Here is a 19677-nt window from a genome sequence, read left to right on the forward strand (position 1 = left end):
CACATCGAGAGACTGAAATTTTTTCCCATTCCTCCTTGCAAAACAGCTCGAGCTCAGTGAGGTTGGATGGAGAGCATTTGTGAACAGCAGTTTTCAGTTCTTTCCACAGATTCTCGATTGGATTCAGGTCTGGACTTTGACTTGGCCATTCTAACACCTGGATATGTTTATTTCTGAACCATTCCATTGTAGATTTTGCTTTATGTTTTGGATCATTGTCTTGTTGGAAGACAAATCTCCATCCCAGTCTCAGGTCTTTTGCAGACTCCATCAGGTTTTCTTCCAGAATGGTCCTGTATTTGGCTCCATCCATCTTCCCATCAATTTTAACCATCTTCCCTGTCCCTGCTGAAGAAAAGCAGGCCCAAACCATGATGCTGCCACCACCATGTTTGACAGTGGGGATGGTGTGTTCAGGGTGATGAGCTGTGTTGCTTTTACGCCAAACATAACGTTTTGCATTGTTGCCAAAAAGTTCAATTTTGGTTTCATCTGACCAGAGCACCTTCTTCCACATGTTTGGTGTGTCTCCCAGGTGGCTTGTGGCAAACTTTAAACGACACTTTTTATGGATATCTTTAAGAAATGGCTTTCTTCTTGCCACTCTTCCATAAAGGCCAGATTTGTGCAATATACGACTGATTGTTGTCCTATGGACAGAGTCTCCCACCTCAGCTGTAGATCTCTGCAGTTCATCCAGAGTGATCATGGGCCTCTTGGCTGCATCTCTGATCAGTCTTCTCCTTGTATGAGCTGAAAGTTTAGAGGGACGGCCAGGTCTTGGTAGATTTGCTATACTCTGATACTCCTTCCATTTTCAATATTATCGCTTGCACAGTGCTCCTTGGGATGTTTAAAGCTTGGGAAATCTTTTTGTATCCAAATCCGGCTTTAAACTTCTTCACAACAGTATCTCGGACCAGCCTGGTGTGTTCCTTGTTCTTCATGATGCTCTCTGCGCTTTTAACGGACCTCTGAGACTATCACAGTGCAGGTGCATTTATACAGAGACTTGATTACACACAGGTGGATTGTATTTATCATCATTAGTCATTTAGGTCAACATTGGATCATTCAGAGATCCTCACTGAACTTCTGGAGAGAGTTTGCTGCACTGAAAGTAAAGGGGCTGAATAATTTTGCACGCCCAATTTTTCAGTTTTTGATTTGTTAAAAAAGTTTGAAATATCCAATAAATGTCGTTCCACTTCATGATTGTGTCCCACTTGTTGTTGATTCTTCACAAAAAAATACAGTTTTAGATCTTTATGTTTGAAGCCTGAAATGTGGCAAAAGGTTGCAAAGTTCAAGGCGGCCGAATACTTTCGCAAGGCACTGTACAATACCATAAGGTCACTATGGTGACCATCTTGTTTATACAATCTATTCTAAAAAAGTCTTGAGAAGAAATCCCATATGTCCTCAGCTTTTTACACCTGACAGCTAAAGCATATTATATAACCTATTAAATCACAGAGGATAATGCTGTATTGGAGTCTTAAGGAAATGGATTAACCAGGAGAAAGGCAAGCATGTTGAACTTCTCAACCTGTGAGTAAAAATTAGCATACAATTGCTTATTATGAATGGTATTGTGAAGCTTTTTACCTGAAGGTCCAAAGTTTGGTATTATTCTCTGCCTGTCTGGGGAACTAAGCAGGTCACAAAGACATGTATCTCAGCCTCATACTCTCATAATTATATTGTTACATTTCTCTATTGGGCTGTTTTGTTAAGAATAAAGGCCTTTTCTCAACAACAGTGTTGCAATCTTTTCGTCTGAATTCCCCAAAAATACAGATTCCAATTTTGGCACACTAAACCATCCACACCAAGTCCGATGCACATACATTTGCATAACGTCACCAACGCTGCTGCGGTCATTCTCAGTGGCAATATGTTGTTCAAAGTGACCTAGAGAGGACGCAGTAAAGAGAGAAAGATCCTATAGCCTACTACTGGAAAAATGAAAGGAGCTTGGTTACGTTTTATTTAGTTGCACCCCATTTAATGAGAGGAAACGGAAAACTGGCACGTAGTCATTGCTCGCACATACAGTATGCTGCTGACCAGCATGATGCTTGCTACCTACAGTTATCTGTCTATCTGATTAAAGAGATTAAGTCCAGACAGGTTGGGCTTATTTTAGGCAACTTTCTGAATGGACATAGAGAATTAGCAAACTCGTACACACGCAACCACCCACCTAAAGGACCCATTATTCATTACAGACGCATGCGGCGTATCTCACTCAGACACATAATCACATTTCTCCTTTCCCCAAAACGCATTAAAAACCTTGCCTTAGCTTCAAATCCTTTCTGTAGGATATCAAAAATGAGTCTACATTATAGGACAATGCTAAATGAATAGCCTACTGTATCATAGAAATTGACAAGTAAAGTTTCAAGGGGGAGATATAGAGACAGCTGTGATATAGGCTATATGAATCTAAAATTGACAACCATTAGAAAATAGAAAAACATGGCCGCAACCTGTCCATAGCCTAATGATCAGCCGTTGACCAATTTTAGGAAAGCAGTTGGTGGTTACGTTGACACTACATTTGAATTTGAGTGCTTTATCTAAATCTGTGCAACCACTTACTGATAAGGGTAACTCCGATGGAATGTTTCATGGTTGTTTACAGCACAAGTGGAGGCTTAGATTCACTTTAGCAGTCCTATAATACACAGCCTAATAGAGGGGTCTCCAACCTTTTCTAGCATTAGAGTTACTTAAAAAAACTAATAAAATGTTGTGATATACAGTTGAAGTCAGAAGATTACATACCCCTTAGTCAAGTACATTTTAATTCAGTTTTTCACAATTCCTGACATTTAATCCTAGTAAAAATTCCCTGTCTTAGGTCAGTTAGGATCACCAGTTTATTTTAAGAATGTGAAATCTCAGAATAATAGTAGAGAGAATGATTCATTTCAGCTTTTATTTCTTTCATCACATTCCCAGTGGGTCAAAAGTTTACATACACTCAATTAGTATTTGGTAGCATTGCCTTTAAATTCTTTAACTTGAGTCAAACGTTTCAGGTAGCCTTCCACGAGCTTCCCACAATAAGTTGGGTGAATTTGGCCCATTCCTCGTGACAGAGCTGGTGTAACTGAATCAGGTTTGTAGGCCTCCTTGCTCGCACCCGCTTTTTCAGTTCTGCCCACAAATATTCTATAGGATTGAGGTCAGGGCGTTGTGATGGCCACTCCAATACCTTGACGTTGTTGTCCTTAAGCTAATTTATCACAACTTCAGAAGTATGCTTGGTGTCATTGTCCATTTGGAAGACCCATTTGCGACCAAGCATTAACTTCCTGAACGATGTCTTGAGATGTTGCTTCAATATATCCACAATTTTCCTCCTCATGATGTCATCTATTTTGTAAAATGCACCAGTCCCTACTGCAGCAGAGCACCCCCACAACATGATGCTGCCACCTCCATGCTTCACGGTTGGGATGGTGTTCTTCGGCTTGCAAGCATCCCCCTTTATCCCCCAAACATAATGATGGTCATTATGGCCAAAAAGTTATATTTTTGTTTCATCAGACCAGAGGACATTTCTCCAAAAAGTATGATCTTTGTCCCCGTGTGCAGTTGCAAACCGTAGTCTGGCTTTTTTATGGCGGGTTTGGAGCAGTGGCTTCTTCCTTGCTGAGCTGCCGTTCAGGTTATGTCAATATTGGATATATATTGGATATAGATACTTTGTACCTGTTTCCTCCATCATCTTCACAAGGTCCTTTGCTGTTGTTCTGGGATTGATTTGCACTTTTCACACCAAAGTCCGTTCATCTCTAGGAGACAGAACGTGTCTCCTTCCTGAGTAATATGACGGCTGCGTGGTCCCATGGTGTTTATACTTGGGTACTATTGTTTGTACAGATGAACGTGGTACCTTCAGGCATTTGGAAATTGCTCCCAAGGATGAACCAGACTTGTGGAGGTCTACAAATTTTTTTCTGAGGTCTTAGCTGATTTCTTTTGATTTTCCCATGATGTCAAGCAAAGAGGCACTGAGTTTGAAGGTAGGCCTTGAAATACATCCACAACCTCCAATTGACTGAAATTATGTCAATTAGCCTATCAGAAGCTTCTAAAGCCATTAGATTATTTTCTGGAATTTTCCAAGCTGTTTAAAGGCACAGTCAACTTAGTGTATGTAAACTTCTGACCCACTGGAATTGTGATACAGTGAATTATACGTGAAATAATCTGTCTGTAAACAATTGTTGGAACAATTACTTGTGTCATGCACAAAGTAGATATCCTAACTTTCAAATAGGCATATTCTTCTCTTCCGTGGGTCCTTAGTGTAGAAGAGAAAGTAGCGCACTGTTATCTGTAAATATACAGTACCAGTCAAAAGTTTGGACACACCTACTTATTCAAGGGTTTTTCTTTATTTTTACACTTTTCTACATTGTAGAATAATAGTAAAGACATCAAAACTAGGAAATAACACATATGGAATCATGTAGTAACAAAAAAGTGTTAAACAAATCAAAATATATTATGTAGTTCTTCACTCTCAAAATTACAACTGTTCATAGAAACAACAAAATTGGATGTTCTGAGTCCATGCCAATGCTTAAATAACAACAGAATAAATAAAAAAAATTAGGTCTGGAAGAAAACTAATACATTTAGATTTGAGTGTAATTCCCCTTTAATTGTGCATCTGGCCCTTTAATTGCACATCTAGCGAGTGAGGAATGTGCCGTCTAATGTGCTGGTCTAGTGATGGTTCTGTACTGCTGCAGCTCATTTCATGGCAAATAGCCCGACACTCTTAACCGCTAGGCTACCTGCAGCCCTAATGAACAGCAATGTAGTTTGAAACGTATTTCGAGCAATTTTTACAAACTAATAGGCCTAGGTCTATTCGAGGAGAGAAGCATCAATCCATCCTCTTGCTTGCTGAATGTCTATAAAAAAAAGGCTACAGCGTTGGCAATGAACTAGTGAGGAAGTTTGAATGGCGAGAGTGACGTGTATCTCTGGTGTGAGCACATTGGCTAAATTGATACATTGCTGCACGTAAAAAAAACAGGCGGAGAGAAATGTATTCATTAATTCGCACAACAAACCCACAGACCTGTCAGTGGCAGTGTGCGGCCTGCCACTGGCAATGTTCCATATAACAACTTCTATTGGTCAACAGCTTATTTTCGCATGCAAAAATATGCAAAAATCAAACCTGTTCCGAATAAATAACTGACGGATTGCGGCAGGACAATATTTAGCAATTGGTTTAAACGGCGTCATAAACAAGACATGCTCGTACTTATTTTTTTCTTCCAAATGATTTGGATGAAAATAACAGACTTTGAATGTCTATAGCATTCTGCCATGATTACATTCCAACAATGGGGCTGTGTAAAACTACATTCACATATCAAATATATAGGGGGGCAAGCCCACGGACACTCATAAGCCAGCTGAAGGCAAAAGCAAAGCAGGGATGGAGGCAGGCTAACGTAGGCCTAACACAAAGGAAGAAAATAGACATGAGGCTTACATGAATGATTTGATCAGAGGTGCGTAGCTTGGCCTCTATGGTGCAGACTCTGTTGTTGGCCTCTGTTTCCAGGTCCTCCACTGTCTGGACCAGCACTTGGTTCTGGTCACCCAAGTCGTTCACATAGGACTGGAGGATACGGACCTTCATCTACAAAACACAACAACAGAATAACAGATGTGATAACTACATGTGATGTTGTGTGTCTCTGTGAACAACAGATAAGTAGCCTAGACGCAATGTTGTGTGTCTTTGTACAGCACAGATAAGTAGCCTAGACGCAATGTTGTGTGTCTTTGTACAGCACAGATAAGTAGCCTAGACGCAATGTTGTGTGTCTTTGTACAGCACAGATAAGTAGCAGACATGTTGCATTGCGTGTGTTTGTGAATGGTTTTAAATTGCACTCCCAATATAGCAACATACTGTTCATACATGAATGATGTTTTCATCATAAAAGGCATTTTCAACAACAGTACATAGACAAAAGTTTAAGACAAGAAGACCTCTTGACGTCAACAACTGCTTTTGTTTGTTATGTTGGTAGTAATGTACTAACATGTTATTTTCTAAAGGTGCACAGTAGCCCTTGTATTGACAGACAATCTAGACTCTAGAGAGATGCTGGTGTACTTACTACTGTTTATATGTAGGCCAGGCCTAGGTCTAGGACTCTAGGTCTCAACCTCACGTCATTCTCTCAATCTAATTATTCTCAAATATCTTACAATGTTGTTATAAATAGACTACGTTATAAATATGTTATGCCTGTGTAGCGGACGTGAGACGGCCTCATGGTTTTGTGATGAGGTTTCCCTGCCTGCGACATCAAAATCAGCGTCACCACGCTCACATGATGCATAGGCTTTAGCTCAGCAGCTAACACAGTCTTGCAGCACGTAGGCGACCCAGGTTGAAACCTAGTCAGTCACATATACGGCCTAGGCTTACATTTGGAGAGCAGGAGGTTGAAGAGTGACTGTCCACGTCATCCTTGGGTTATGGCTAACCTTGTTAGATATCTCCAGTACTGGACCAATTGACCAAAGTCCATCTTCGAAACCTTGTTACATTTCCTTTGATGTACAGCCCCCTGACTTACAGGCTGTGTCTAAATGATCTCACATGACAAGCCCTGACGATTAGAATGCTTTTAAACAAGGCTGCCGGTCCACGTCTCTGTTTCAGCTGCTCAGATGGACGACTAATGTAATTTACCACCTGTTACAAGTGCTGTGGCTTCATAAAACCAGCTCTGTGCTTCCCTCTGTTATTTGTCTAGCAATAATCATCATGATTGTGCTCACTGACTGTAGATACTGTTTTGTTATTTTTTATTTGTCACAATTGGTTACAGAGAAGGAGTAGGTATATGCAGAGGACAGAGAGCTAAACTTAATGCAGTAACTTGAGTGGCCTTGTCCAAGTGGCTACCTGGCTATGTTGCCAGCTTGCTCTAATGTTATGTGAATTGACATAACGCCATATATTGTAGCAGTTGAGAGTGGGTCACACGGTCTTAAACTGGCAGCAACCATGCCAAGGGTGGGGTTACGGTTGAGGTTATTTATGGAATTAGGTTAAGGTGAGAAAACGGTTAGGGTTAGCTAAAATGCAAGACATTTTTTTACGTCAATTTGACATAAACTGTATTCCATCTAGCTATGACCATAATGAAAACATGATGATAGAAAATTACCTGCTGTGGAATTAAGTGACACTTCACCTACCTGTAAAATGTCCTCATTTGTGCCCCCTCTTGTGTCAAACTCTAGGCGTCTTAACCTCTCCTCATACAGCCCCTTGAACTCATCCAGGAGGTGTTTCATGTTCTTGGTAACAGGACAGTGAATGATCCCACCACCATGATCAGCATCAACTCTTGACGTCGAGTTGCTCTGCTGTGGCTTGTCACTTTTGTGACCAGACCCCTGTGATTTTTCCCCGGATAGAGTGGACTTTTTGCTCTTATAATCCATTTTGCTAGTTCGTCTCACTGAAAACTGAACTGTCTTTTCGGTTAACTTGCTAAAACATTACTCAAATGACCTCACACGTATTCATTATCTAACGTTAGCTTGCTAGCTATCATGCTTTGTTTATCATCACTCAGAGTTGCTCTCTTCTTGTTTCGGTCTGTTGTCTCGATAACTATGCTGTATAATGACAAACAAAACTCTACTGTCAACCTTGGCTTATAGACATGGTTTTTCAAAAAATAGTATACTTTCCATGTGTATCGTTAAAAAGTAAAAGTGATTGGAGAAAAGTTGGTTGTTAGGTCGGTAACTACAACCATCAGTTTCCAGTTTTGACGTGTGCGAGAAGCTAGTAGCCCGCCCTTTGAAGGGATACGATTGGCTCAAGCAGCTTTCCGTCTGCAAATGTGCAGTATTGATTGATCGAGATACTGTAACGTCATCGTCGACTGAGCTAATTTGAGGTATCTTCCCGTTCCCTCATGCACTTTATGCTTCCCGCCGTGATTTTAATATTTACCTCGCTGTTGCGTTACACGTTTGTTCAATTTCAATTAAAGGGGCTTTATTGACTAGTGAAACATATCAAATGTCATAGTATGTCTATATACAGTGTTGTAATGATGTACAAAGGGGGAAATATAAACATAAATATCGGTTGTATTTACAATGGTATTTGTTCTTCACTAGTTGCCCTTTCCTTGTGGCAACAGGACACACAAATATTGCTGCAGTGACGGCACACTGTGGCATTTCACCCAATAGATATGACAGTGTGCGCCATCGCTTAATCAGCGACCTGATGCAATTGGCTAAACATGCTTGCTGCTGGGCACTCATTTGTCGATTGGCCCGTTCGCTTTTAGAGGAGTGGTTAGCGTTGACAACCCGGAAATGAAGTGCGTTCACATCTAGGTGACAAACGGTCGATTTCAAGCAAAACAATGGGTAAATATCGGTCCCCTTTATGTCATATGAAATACAATCCATTGCCAAGTTATATTGGCTGCATATTCCAATTACGTTTAAACGGCAATCGATATATTTGCGCGAGATATATTGCGAACAGTGGGCAATGCATACGCTACTTCGTTGGAATGTATACTCATGTGCCATGTCTTCTTCTGTGCTTTGATTTGCATTATTGTACAGTTCAGTATCGATGAGCTGTGTCGCTTTCAAATACTATCCACTGCACACTATCAAAATGTCAGTATAGCGGTCAAGCTGGGGTCTATTCACTAGGAACGAAACGGGGACCTATCTGAATCTGTCTAATATAAACTGTTTTCGTTGCAAAACGCTACTCTTTGGACTAATGATTACATCCCTGGTGTGTATAAATTACGTATTGCAATGGGAACCGTTTAAGAACCAAACGGAAGCAAATATAGGAAAAGGGAGGGACCTACCTGAATTTGTCCAATAGAAACTCTCGTTTCGATGCAAACCGTCTCCCCTTTGGCGTAAACGGTTTCTGTTGCAAACAGTTTGCAACGGAGGAAAGGTTCTGCAACAATCGACGTAATTAATACAAACGTGTACTACATTTATTTGCTATAAATTCCAATGACGTGTTTCACCTTGACAGCAAGCTGCAGTTGTATCATGACAAGGGCTGGGAATTGCCAGGGACATCAAGATCCAGATATTATCAAGATACTTAGGTGTCGATAGGATATGTATTGTGATTGGATTTTCAAAACACATTTTCACCATATGCCTGCTGCAGAGAGACAAGAGAGAGCCATGAGAAAACAAGTTTTTATCAGTCGTGGAAATAAAAGTGCTGAAAACTAATTGGCTCCCTATTTAAAAAAGAGGATGGAGAACACGCTGTGAAGGAAAAAATACTGGAGTTTTGGTGCAGGTACAGCCAACTAGCGGCAAAATAACATTGCAATATTGTCAAAAATATATAATACGATATATATCCTCAAAAATAACAATATTTAACTGTATCAATTTTCCCCATCACTAATCATGACCTTAATACCTATTACTTGAATATCATCAGAACACCACTTGAATATCAAGATTAATCCAACCACCGACTGTAATGTTTACAAAAAATGATATATATATATATATATATATATACAGTACCAGTCAAAAGTTTGAACACACCTACTCATTCTAGGGTTTTTCTTTATTTTTACTCTTTTCTACATTGCAGAATAATAGTGACGGCATCAAAACTATGAAATAACATGGAATCATGTAGTAGGCAAAAAAAAGTTTTATTTTAAATTTGAGATTCTTCATGAGGTGGCCACCCTTTGCCTTGATGACATCATTTGCACACGCTTGGCATTCTCTCAACCAGCTTCATGAGGTAGTCACCTGGAATGCTTTTCAAATAACAGGTGTGCCTGTTAATTGTCAGTATTATGGCAAGAACAGCTCAAATAAGCAAAAAGAAACGACAGTCCATCATAAGTTTAAGACATGAAGGTCAATCAATCTGGAAAATTTCAAGAACTCTGAAAGTTTCTTCAAGTGCAGTAGCAAAATCCATCAAGTGCTATGAAGCACTATGATAGCTTTCATGAGGACCGCCACAGGAAAGGAAGACCCAAAGTTACCTCTGCTGCAGAGGATAAGTTCATTAGAGTTACCAGCCTCAGAAATTGCAGCCCAAATAAATGCTCCACAGAGTTCAAGTAACAGACACATCTCAACTTCAACTGTTCAGAGGAGACTGTGTGAATCAGGCCTTCATGGTTGAATTGCTGCAAAGAAACCACTACCGAAGGACACCAATAAGAAGAAGAGACTTGCTTGGGCAAAGAAACTTGAGCAATGGGCATTAAACCGGTGGGAATCTGTCCTTTGGTCTGATGAGTCCAAATTTGTGATTTTTGGTTCCAACTGCTGTGTCTTTGTGAGATGCAAAGTAGGTGAACGGATGATCTCCGCATGTGTGGTTCCCGCCGTGAAGCATGGAGGACGAGGTGTGATGGTGTGGGCTTGCTTTGCTGGTGACACTGTCAGTGATTTATTTAGAATTCAAGGCACACTTAACCAGCATGGATACCACAGCATTTTGCAGCGATATGCCATCTCATCTGGTTTTCACTTAATGGGACTATCATTTGTTTTTCAGCAGGATAATGACCTGACACACCGTCAGGCTGTGTAAGGGCTATTTGACCAAGAAGGAGAGTGATGGATTGCTGCATCAGATGACCTGGCCTCCACAATCACCTGACCTCAACCCAATTGAGATGGTTTGGGATAAGTTGGACCGCAGTGTGAAGGAAAAGCAGCCAACAAGTGCTCAGCATATGTGGGAACTCCTTCAAGACTGTTGAAAAGCATTCCAGGTGAAGCTGGTTGAGAGAATGCCAAGATTGTGCAAAGCTGCCATCAAGGCAAAGGGTGGCTACTTTGAAGAATGTGAAATCTAATATATTTTTGGTTACTACATGATTCCATGTGGGTTATTTCATAGTTTTGTTATCATCACTATTATTCTACAATGTAGAAAATGGTAAAAATAAAGATAAACCCTTGAATGAGTAGGTGTGTCCAAACTTGACTGGATATAGGCTATATTATAACAGGAATTATCCCCTTAGGTATTAATTAGTGTACTGTACATTTGGTTATTGCAGTAGGCTATACTGTCATTTCAGCCTTAAGCTTATCTCACTCCAGGCCAGTCTAAAAGCAGAGAGAGAGAAAGAGATGTCATTATTTCTGTACAGTAGGTGATTTTATTGATTTTCAAGAGGCCACTCACTCCATCCCTATCCCCTCAATCATCGTCCTCTATTCTATTCATTTAAAAAAAATCTATCTCTCTTTTACAATTACTCTGTAGCTGGCCATTTTGCCTCGTGCCAACCTAATCCTCTGACTGATTATCACGTAATGCTCTTGCCTTATTATCAAAATGGAGGAGCTTTGCGTTTTTTGTTAAATGGCTGATATGTGTAGACTTTACGAATTAAGAACTAGGAATGAGTGTTGTTATCAAGAGAATCTAGAGCAGATGATTACACTGGGTGAGAGAGAGAGAGAGAGAACACTTAGCATATTGAGTGGGTTTTTAAGGGAATTTGTGAAGTTAAACTGGGGTGTGATCTCAGCTAGAGGTCAAGAGGTCAGCTATAGATTTCTCTAACAGGCATTAACATGGACACGGCTTTGTCTGCTGCACTCATTTGAAAAAGCTCTCTACACTCAGACCCTGTCCTCTAAAAGGGTTGTTCAGTCGGAATGTTTGTAATGAATCCAAAGTTCAAATGTCGGCAGGGGTAGTCGTCTGACAGGCTGTGTTTGAACTTGGTTCGTCTAGCCTAAAAGCCTCAACACTCTGTTAGCCTGCTGAGCTAAAGCCTAGGCATTTGCTTGGGGAGCTAACGCAAGCCTTCAGGCCTCAGACGAGTTTAGGCTACTCATCACCCCAGCACGTTTCTGTGAAGTGTTTTTACTGTGATGAGTGACTGCTCCAGACATGAGCACATCTTTTAACAGCATTCCTTGTCCGCTTTAGAGAGAAGAAAAAAACAGTGCTTGGGTCTTCACAAGCCAGGGTCTGTCTGGCACTCTGGCACGTTAAGCTTTCCATTTCCTCAATCGTTTTTAATTGCTGTGTACAACTGATGAGAACAAAACATGAGAACAAAAGTTTGCACATCACCGTTTGTCTTCTGTCATGCATTAGTTGATCAAAAATTCTTAACGCTACACATTTTATTTGCATGAGGTTAGGCCACAGCAGTTGCGCATTACTTCATCAGACACAACAAAAAATGTCTCATTCATTAACTGTTCTTACTTCACCATTCAATGCACTTCCTTGGCCTCCTAAATGTTTCATGAGTTTTTAAGTTGTTTTCCTGCAAACCCTGCTGTACTTATTACTCATACAAGCTTTGTATCTTCCACCTTTGTACTCACAAAATCAATTAATTCTCCTAAATAATTTACGTTCTGAGCAAACCAGATTAAGCAGAGCACAAATCTTTGTGTCAGGCAGAAGTGATATTTTTTTTCAGGCATTAACTAGGCCCCCCTCGCCCTCTGGCTCTCTATGGTGTTAGGTAGAGAGTTGCAAAATTTATTAAACTTTCAATAAATTCCCTGGTTTTCCCAAAAATCAGAGTTAGAGGTTTCCCGGAATCAGGAGGGAATAAGCAGGAAATCTGGGATCCTCCAACCAGGATTTCTGGAAATCCAGGGAATTTATTGAAAGTTCCAACCCTAGTCAGTTTGCAACCCTAGTTTCCGGTGAGTAGGGGAGTCCTGATTAAGCATTTGAGTGCAACACACACACACACACCAAGAGAGAGAGGGAGCCAGGGTCTAGGACCACTCTGTGCATTTACACGCATCTATTTTTTATGAAACAGACTCATAACAATTAGTCCTCTTACCGCCTGGCTAATCTTAGCATACCTGTAATGGCCATGACATCACTTTTTAAAAGTTCCAAAACTGACATTCTCATTCATTTTCATTGAGAAAACATTAGTAGGCCTAGCACTCTGGCCAGAGAGAAAAGAGCAATAAAGAGAGGAATAAAAGAGGTTTGAGTGCTTAGAATGGAAGGTTACATTCTCCAGACCTTTTACACAAATTCATTTACATGAGAGGAGAAATGTAGGCTGAGAGCCAAAGGCATATTCCACACAGTAGGAGAGCCAATTGTAACAGTTTATATTTTAGTTCAGAGAATGTAGGCTAACAAGCAAAGCTAACTGCCTTGGTTTTTGTGTACGAGAGTCTAAGCCAGGAGTTTGATGCATAATAATTGCTTATATACAAAGCCAGGCATACATATATTAGGCATTTTATATCTGAAGGAGGCTTATATATATATATATATATATATATATATATATATAATTATGCTTCAGTGATCAGAAAAAGATAGGGATAATATCACTATTATGTGTCCTGTCCTTTGGGGATCAAGACACCCACCCCCGTTCCCTCTCTATCTCTTGTCCTAAAGGTGCCATCCCTGGCACTATGTCTAAACCGAAGGTCAAGATGACAGTCTAGCCACCCTCCCAAATTCCCTTGATTCCTTCTAGCCTTGCTTGGAGCTGAGCTGCTATGTTCTCTTCAGGAATGTCCTGTCCAGTTGTGACAACCAGACAGACTCAAGGTCAGAGTGTTGTCATTGAGCAGTTTGTGCTTATCTGTTTTCACTCTGGGTTTTTTCTGTTCTTTTTTTTTCTTCCCTATCCCTTTTTCCATCAGTAGATCGTAGCCGACAGGATGATGCCTAGGGGTGGGGGTGACAGTTGATATGCCGCAATCTTATCTGTCACTCATTCGTCACTTTGCGCCAGTTGTCATAAGCCCTGATTGGAGCAGCAGACTACAGCTTGGATGCCGCGGAGCGCTCATGTTTTTATCCTATTATTTGTCATGGTGCAGGAGTGGTTTTTGCTCCATATAAACCCTTTGTGCTAGCCTTGTTGTTGTGGCAGTATATCCATATGTTGTGTATTGACATTGTCCTAGTAATGATTCATTTGGCCTCAGACTTCCCTAAATCTCTAAACATCCCCAAAATGCTGTTGTTTGAAGCAATCTTAAATATAGAATTTAAAAATCATTACATTTACCCCATGAAATGTGTAGGCTTCTAGATTTTTACTTGTTTTGTATTGATTTCAGAACTAGGCCTATAGTAGATAACTTTAGGCAATAACCCACACTCAGTCAGTCAGTCCTCTCTCTCACTCTCACTCTACTCACTCACCAGCTCCAGGAGAGGGCATTCTCCCTGTGTTGATCCATTATGAAGTCGATGGCTCCTGTTCAATGCTTGAACATAATCTTTGTGCGTGTGTGTGTGTGTGTGTGTGTGTGTGTTTGCTCTTTCATGCCTCTGTAAGTGTATGTCCTTTATTTACAATAGGCCTAACCACTGCCCATTGATCGGCGACTTCTGACCATTACATAAGAGCCATAGATTTCCAGTTCTGTGGTGAAAGCCCTGTAAATTTCACTACTTCATTTTATAGGCAGAGAGTATTGACTGAAGTGTGGGGCTGTTATGTATTTGGCATATAGCTGAGAGTCTGAGGGTAGCTGTCAATAGTAATCCTGCTATTGATGTGTGTGTGTGTGTGTGTGTGTGTGTGTCTAGAAGACGTTACAGTGGCCTGACTCTAACATCTCTCTCATCCTCTTACATCATAATTACATTAATATTGACAAGCCCCTGACAATAGCCACAGTACTATTGATAGCCGGCTGTCAATACTGTGTTCCCAAATAAACCATTTTCATTCATAACTTGTCAACTGCTCAATAACAGCGTTGAAGGGAGTACCAGGCCAGGGGATTCTCCCAAGAGGGAGGGAAGGAGGAAGGGATGGAGAGAGGGGGCTATTTCTCACACTTGGCACTGTGTGGTTATTTGGCGCTGTGGACCTGTGGATTATCTCCGTATGTCCCTGCCTGCCTACCTGATTGACACACACACATGCAGGCATGCGCATACGCCCACACTGAGGCAGTGCATACAAACATGAGGCTACTACTTCATTTGTTTCTCAGTAGAGCTTTGAGATCATTTGAATGAAAGCACTATACAAATTAAGTGTATTATTATTTACCAAGGGCCAATTATGCTTAGCTATGTCACCTAAATGATGTGACATATTAAATTAGGTGATATATATTAGAATCTTTATGTAATTCTTTGATATTCACCTACCGGTACTTATTTTCTTGTAAGTTTTAGGCTACTTTATAAATTAAATTCTAACATTCGTATAATAGACATTGTATGCCGCACTCGTAAATAGTGTCATGAATTAAATTAAACTTGAATGACTTTTTTCCTTTAAAATGTCACCTATTTCATTCATTTCTAAATGTAACTGGGTGGTACTGTATCATCTGAAGTCTATTGAAACATCATGAATGCAGGATGTTCTTATGGACCAAAATAAACTCTAAGCACCGCAGTGCTGCTTATTAGAATGTAACTCGGTCTAAATGTCACAACTGACCCCTTCAGTCAAAGCTGCCATATTTCCATTCCAGAGCTGAAATCTCTTAAAGCCACGTAACAAATCCTGTTCACCACAGCACAAAGGTCTGTCTCTTTTTCTCTCCTTCAGCCTTTCATTTCTAAACCATTTCATTTGGGGTGGGGGGGGGGGGGGGTAGAGAGAGATAAACCAAGGACGATACAAACATGGACTCACACAGACACACTCAGTGAGGAGTCATCCAGACGTCACAGTGGTGGGATCTCATATAGAGTCCACCGGGGAGTGAAATAGTTCCATATTGGCAGATGGTTACGGTGTAGCCAAGACTGCGCCATTAGGCTAATCCCTGTTGATGTGATTCTTCCGCACAACCCTATCTCGGCTAAGACCGTGTGTGTGTGTGTGTGTCTTAAGACCCCATGTGCCTCCGCATTGCAACACTCAAAGGCCACATTTAGGATGGGTTTTACATGTGAAAAGTGATTTCAGATCCACTATAAAAATGGATAATAGGATGGACTTCTCATCTTAAAGGAGAATTTAGCAACAATTTTTACAACCAAATCTACATTGTTAATGTAAACAGCATGTTATAGAGGGTTATAGAGGGTCCAGACACTTTGTTGTTGTTGTTGCAATTTCACTTGTTTTTGAGAAACCTTCCTTAGATATTCCCTCTGTCCAGTGTCTGTGTTCTTTTGCCCATCTAAATATTTTCTTTTTATTGGCCAGTCTGAGATATGTCTTTTTCTTTGCAACTCTGCCTAGAAGGCCAGCATCCTGGGTCGCCTCTTCACTGTTGACGTTGAAACTGGTGTTTTGTGGGTACTATTTAATGAAGCTGCCAGTTGAGGACTTGTGAGGCGTCTGTTTCTCAAACTAGACAATCTAATATACTTGTCCTCTTGCTCAGGTTTGCACCGGGGCCTCCCAATCCTATTCTGGTTAGAGACAGGTTGCGCTGTTCTGTGAAGGGAGTAGTACACAGTGTTGTACTAGATCTTCAGTTTCTTGGCAGTTTCTCGCATGGAATAGCCTTCATTTCTCAGAACAAGAGTAGACTGACCAGTTTCGGGAAGAAAGTTATTTGTTTCTGGCCATGTTGAGCCTGTAATCGAACCCACAAATGCTGATGCTCCAAATACTCAACTAGTCTAAAGAAGGCCAGTTTAATCTTTTTAGTTTCCTGAGGGGGAATAGGCTTTGTCGTGCCCTCTTCTCGGTTGTCTTGGTGTGTTTGGACTAGAGGTCGACCGATTAATCGGATTAATCAGGGTCGATTTCAAGTTTACATAACAATCGAAATCGGTATTTTTGCCCGCCAATTTGCCGATATACTGACAGCGTTTCAGTTTCTAAAAGGATGTATTTGGGTGTTTTTGGAACCTTTTGTAGAATCCCTGTACTACACAACAAGGATGAGGAAATGAATCGCTGGTTGCGTTAAGTTTCTCAAAAACAAGTGAAATCTGGACCTTTCTATAACATGGCATTTACAAAACAATGTATTTGATTGTAAAAAAGCAACATCTCCTTTTGAGATTTTGGCAATGCAGACCTTTATCTACAGTACTTCCTCAGTCAGATGAAATCAGGGATACCATTTTTATGTCTCTTGTATACAGTTTGAAGGAAGTTGCTGGCTAGCGTTAGGGCAAAGACTGGACGTCTATATGACAGCTAGAATGCCAGCTGTTCCTGTAGACTTCGTCATTGCACTTAGCATTGGCTCGCAAAAATACCTCGAACTTCCTTCATTCTGGATGCAGAGACATTCAAATTGTGTCCACGAGTTCATCGGACTTAGTGGAAGTACATAAAGGGCTTCATTGCCAAAATGTCAAAGTATCCCTTTGCATCTGGTCCCTCTCAAGGTTTTGTCCTTCCAAGACAGTTTATTCTTGCCAAAAGTTTGGAGTCTTTCTTTGGGGATTTAGGCCTATGTTACTGTGGAGCACCTTTGATAAATCAATTGTATTGCATACTGTATGTATGTGATGTAGCCTACAAGTACCATTTTCTTATTCTCATCTTCTTCAGCTTCTACCGGAGGAGCCCATCCGCCACCAGAGGGAGGTTCAGGTCCAGACCCTCAGACTCCTGTCTTGAGGATCAACCAGCTGGATGCCTTTGAGCTGGACTCTGCTCTGGACCAGCTGGTGTGGAACCAGTTCTCCCAGTGTTTCCAACACTTCCGCCCAGGCCTGCTCACTCCTGTGGAGCCTGAACTCAAGGCCCTGCTCCAGCTCCTTCTCTGGAGGTTCACAGTCTACCCCAACAGTGCTACGGTGGGCCAGTCTATGATGAACCTCCGTTACCACAACACTCTGTCACTATCCCAGCGCTACAGGGCCCTGAGCAGGAGACAGAGGCTGGGCCTGGCCCTGCTGACAGTCGGCCCCCGCTGGCTGACGGAGCGATCCCACAGCTTGCTCCTCTCCCTGGGGTTGGGGCTGGGCGGCAGTCCCCCGGCCAATGGAGGTCTGCGTCTGGGACTGCGTCGAGTTCTTTCTCTGATCACCGGCCTTACCCAGGTAGGGTCATAAAGTAAAGTTCTGAGTTTTGATTGGCTAGCTTAGCGTTTTCCATACTTCGTCCTCGGGACCCCAAGGCATGCACGTTTTGGTTTTTGCCCGAACACTACACAGCTGATTCAAATTATCAAAGCTTGATGATTAGTTGAGTATTTGAATCGGCTGTGTAGTGCTCGGACAAAATCCAAAACATGCAGCTCTTGGGGTCCCGAGGACCGAGTTTGGGAAACCCTGGTCTAGCTGTTACTCATGCTGCTGATATCTCCCCAGGTAGCCAATCTGATCAACTTCCTGGTGTTCCTGAGGAAGGGGCGCCACCCATCTCTGACAGAAAGGATCCTGGGTATCCGTGCGGTGTTCACTAAGCCCCAGGCGGTCCGGGATGCAGCCTTCCAGTACATGAATAGAGAGCTGCTGTGGCATGGCTTCGCTGAGTTCCTCATCTTCCTCCTCCCTCTAGTCAACATGAGGAAGATCAAGACAACCATGTATTCACTTCTCTACCCCCTAGGAGTGGGTGAGGGAGGGGAGGAGGGGGTGAGAGAGGGCTCAGCGGTTTGGAAGGAGTGTGCTCTGTGTGGGGAGTGGCCTACCATGCCTCACATGGTAGGTTGTGGTCATGTGTTCTGTTACTACTGCGTCAAGAGTCACTCCATCGCCGACGCCTACCTGACATGTCCTAAGTGTGGCGTAGAAGTCGGGGAGGCAAAGGCTGTCAAACTGCAGATCGAGATTACTGACATCCACGCTAGATGATAATGTCACATCCAGTCACGGAACACACACAACACGTGTTTACTTGTAAAGTGAGCTTTTGGTGACACTCAAGGTCACAGTGAATGGATTTCAATACACAGTGTCTATAGAAAAATTGACATTTACACATGCACACACACAAACACAGACAGACATTCAGAAATACACACACACACACAAAGGGTCTCAGAGGGGCCCTTTAACTGAGCAAGGTTTCTTTGCTTAAGATACTCTGGGTGACGATGGAAGATGCACTGGAAAGACAAGATGATGATGACTGAGATTCAGTCTGTTGTATGAACAGACAGGGCCTGTCTGCCCATGTATAATGTATGTGAGCACACACTCACTGACCATCATGCTCCTGTTGCCCCTCCATTCCTACTGTTAGACTTTGGACAGACCTGTTTGTTCACACAGCTCTGAGTGACTGTTGGAGAAACACAGAGCATATATTTGATGAAGAAATGTGTTGATTTTTGCCCCAAATTGGCCTTGTGCTGCTCTGTTCTGTTCAAATGGGAATATTTGTTCTGATGAAAAATGCAAAAACATGACTGACGGGACTAATAAATAATGGATGATTTTCTGTTGCTCATCACCGCTATCGAAATTTGCATCTGTTTGTATTTGTGCCTAAATTCTGTTCATTAATAAAATGTAGTCAATTTAATTAATACCCAAATAATGACCCCATTTAATGGGTGTTTCTTGTTTTAAAGTGAAGAGAGAAATTTAGGAAAGTTATAACATACACGCTTCTCCCCATCTCTCCTTCTCTTCCCTTCTCTCCTCTCTCTCTGCTCTCTCCCTCTGGTCTCTCCTTCTCTTCCCTTCTCTCCTCTCCCTCTGCTCTCTCCCTCTGGTCTCTCCTTCTCTTCCCTTCTCTCCTCTCCCTCTGCTCT

At 41.6% G+C, this 19677-nt stretch overlaps 2 protein-coding genes across 3 annotated transcripts in view; one reads left to right on the plus strand and one right to left on the minus strand.

The window, feature by feature from the left end:
- Positions 1-7861, minus strand: part of LOC115104505 (trichohyalin-like) — a 173689-nt gene extending 165828 nt beyond the window's left edge. The window contains exons 1-2 of one of the 2 annotated variants that reach the window (XM_065007062.1): positions 7264-7860; positions 5534-5683 (exon numbers count right to left, since the gene is read on the minus strand). In XM_065007062.1, coding sequence (XP_064863134.1) covers positions 5534-5683; positions 7264-7512 — 399 coding nt within the window. In that variant the 5' untranslated portion in view covers positions 7513-7860. Of the gene's footprint in view, positions 1-5533; positions 5684-7263 lie in introns of both variants that reach the window. The other variant, XM_065007063.1, reaches the window with a different exon arrangement.
- Positions 7862-8352: 491 nt separating this feature from the next.
- pex2 (peroxisomal biogenesis factor 2) lies at positions 8353-19449 on the plus strand. Its single transcript, XM_029626516.2, has 3 exons — positions 8353-8460; positions 17523-18016; positions 18287-19449. The coding sequence occupies exons 1-3, from the start codon at positions 8457-8459 to the stop codon at positions 18770-18772; spliced, it is 984 nt and encodes a 327-aa protein (XP_029482376.1). The 5' UTR covers positions 8353-8456; the 3' UTR covers positions 18773-19449.
- Positions 19450-19677: the final 228 nt, after the last annotated feature.

This window comes from Oncorhynchus nerka, linkage group LG22 (genome assembly GCF_034236695.1).
Source record: "Oncorhynchus nerka isolate Pitt River linkage group LG22, Oner_Uvic_2.0, whole genome shotgun sequence".
Taxonomy (NCBI): domain Eukaryota; kingdom Metazoa; phylum Chordata; class Actinopteri; order Salmoniformes; family Salmonidae; genus Oncorhynchus; species Oncorhynchus nerka.

Coding starts and splice junctions, on each gene's coding strand:
- pex2 (XM_029626516.2), top strand. Junction 18,017..18,286: donor TGATCACCGGCCTTACCCAG/GTAGGGTCATAA, acceptor ATATCTCCCCAG/GTAGCCAATCTGATCAACTT.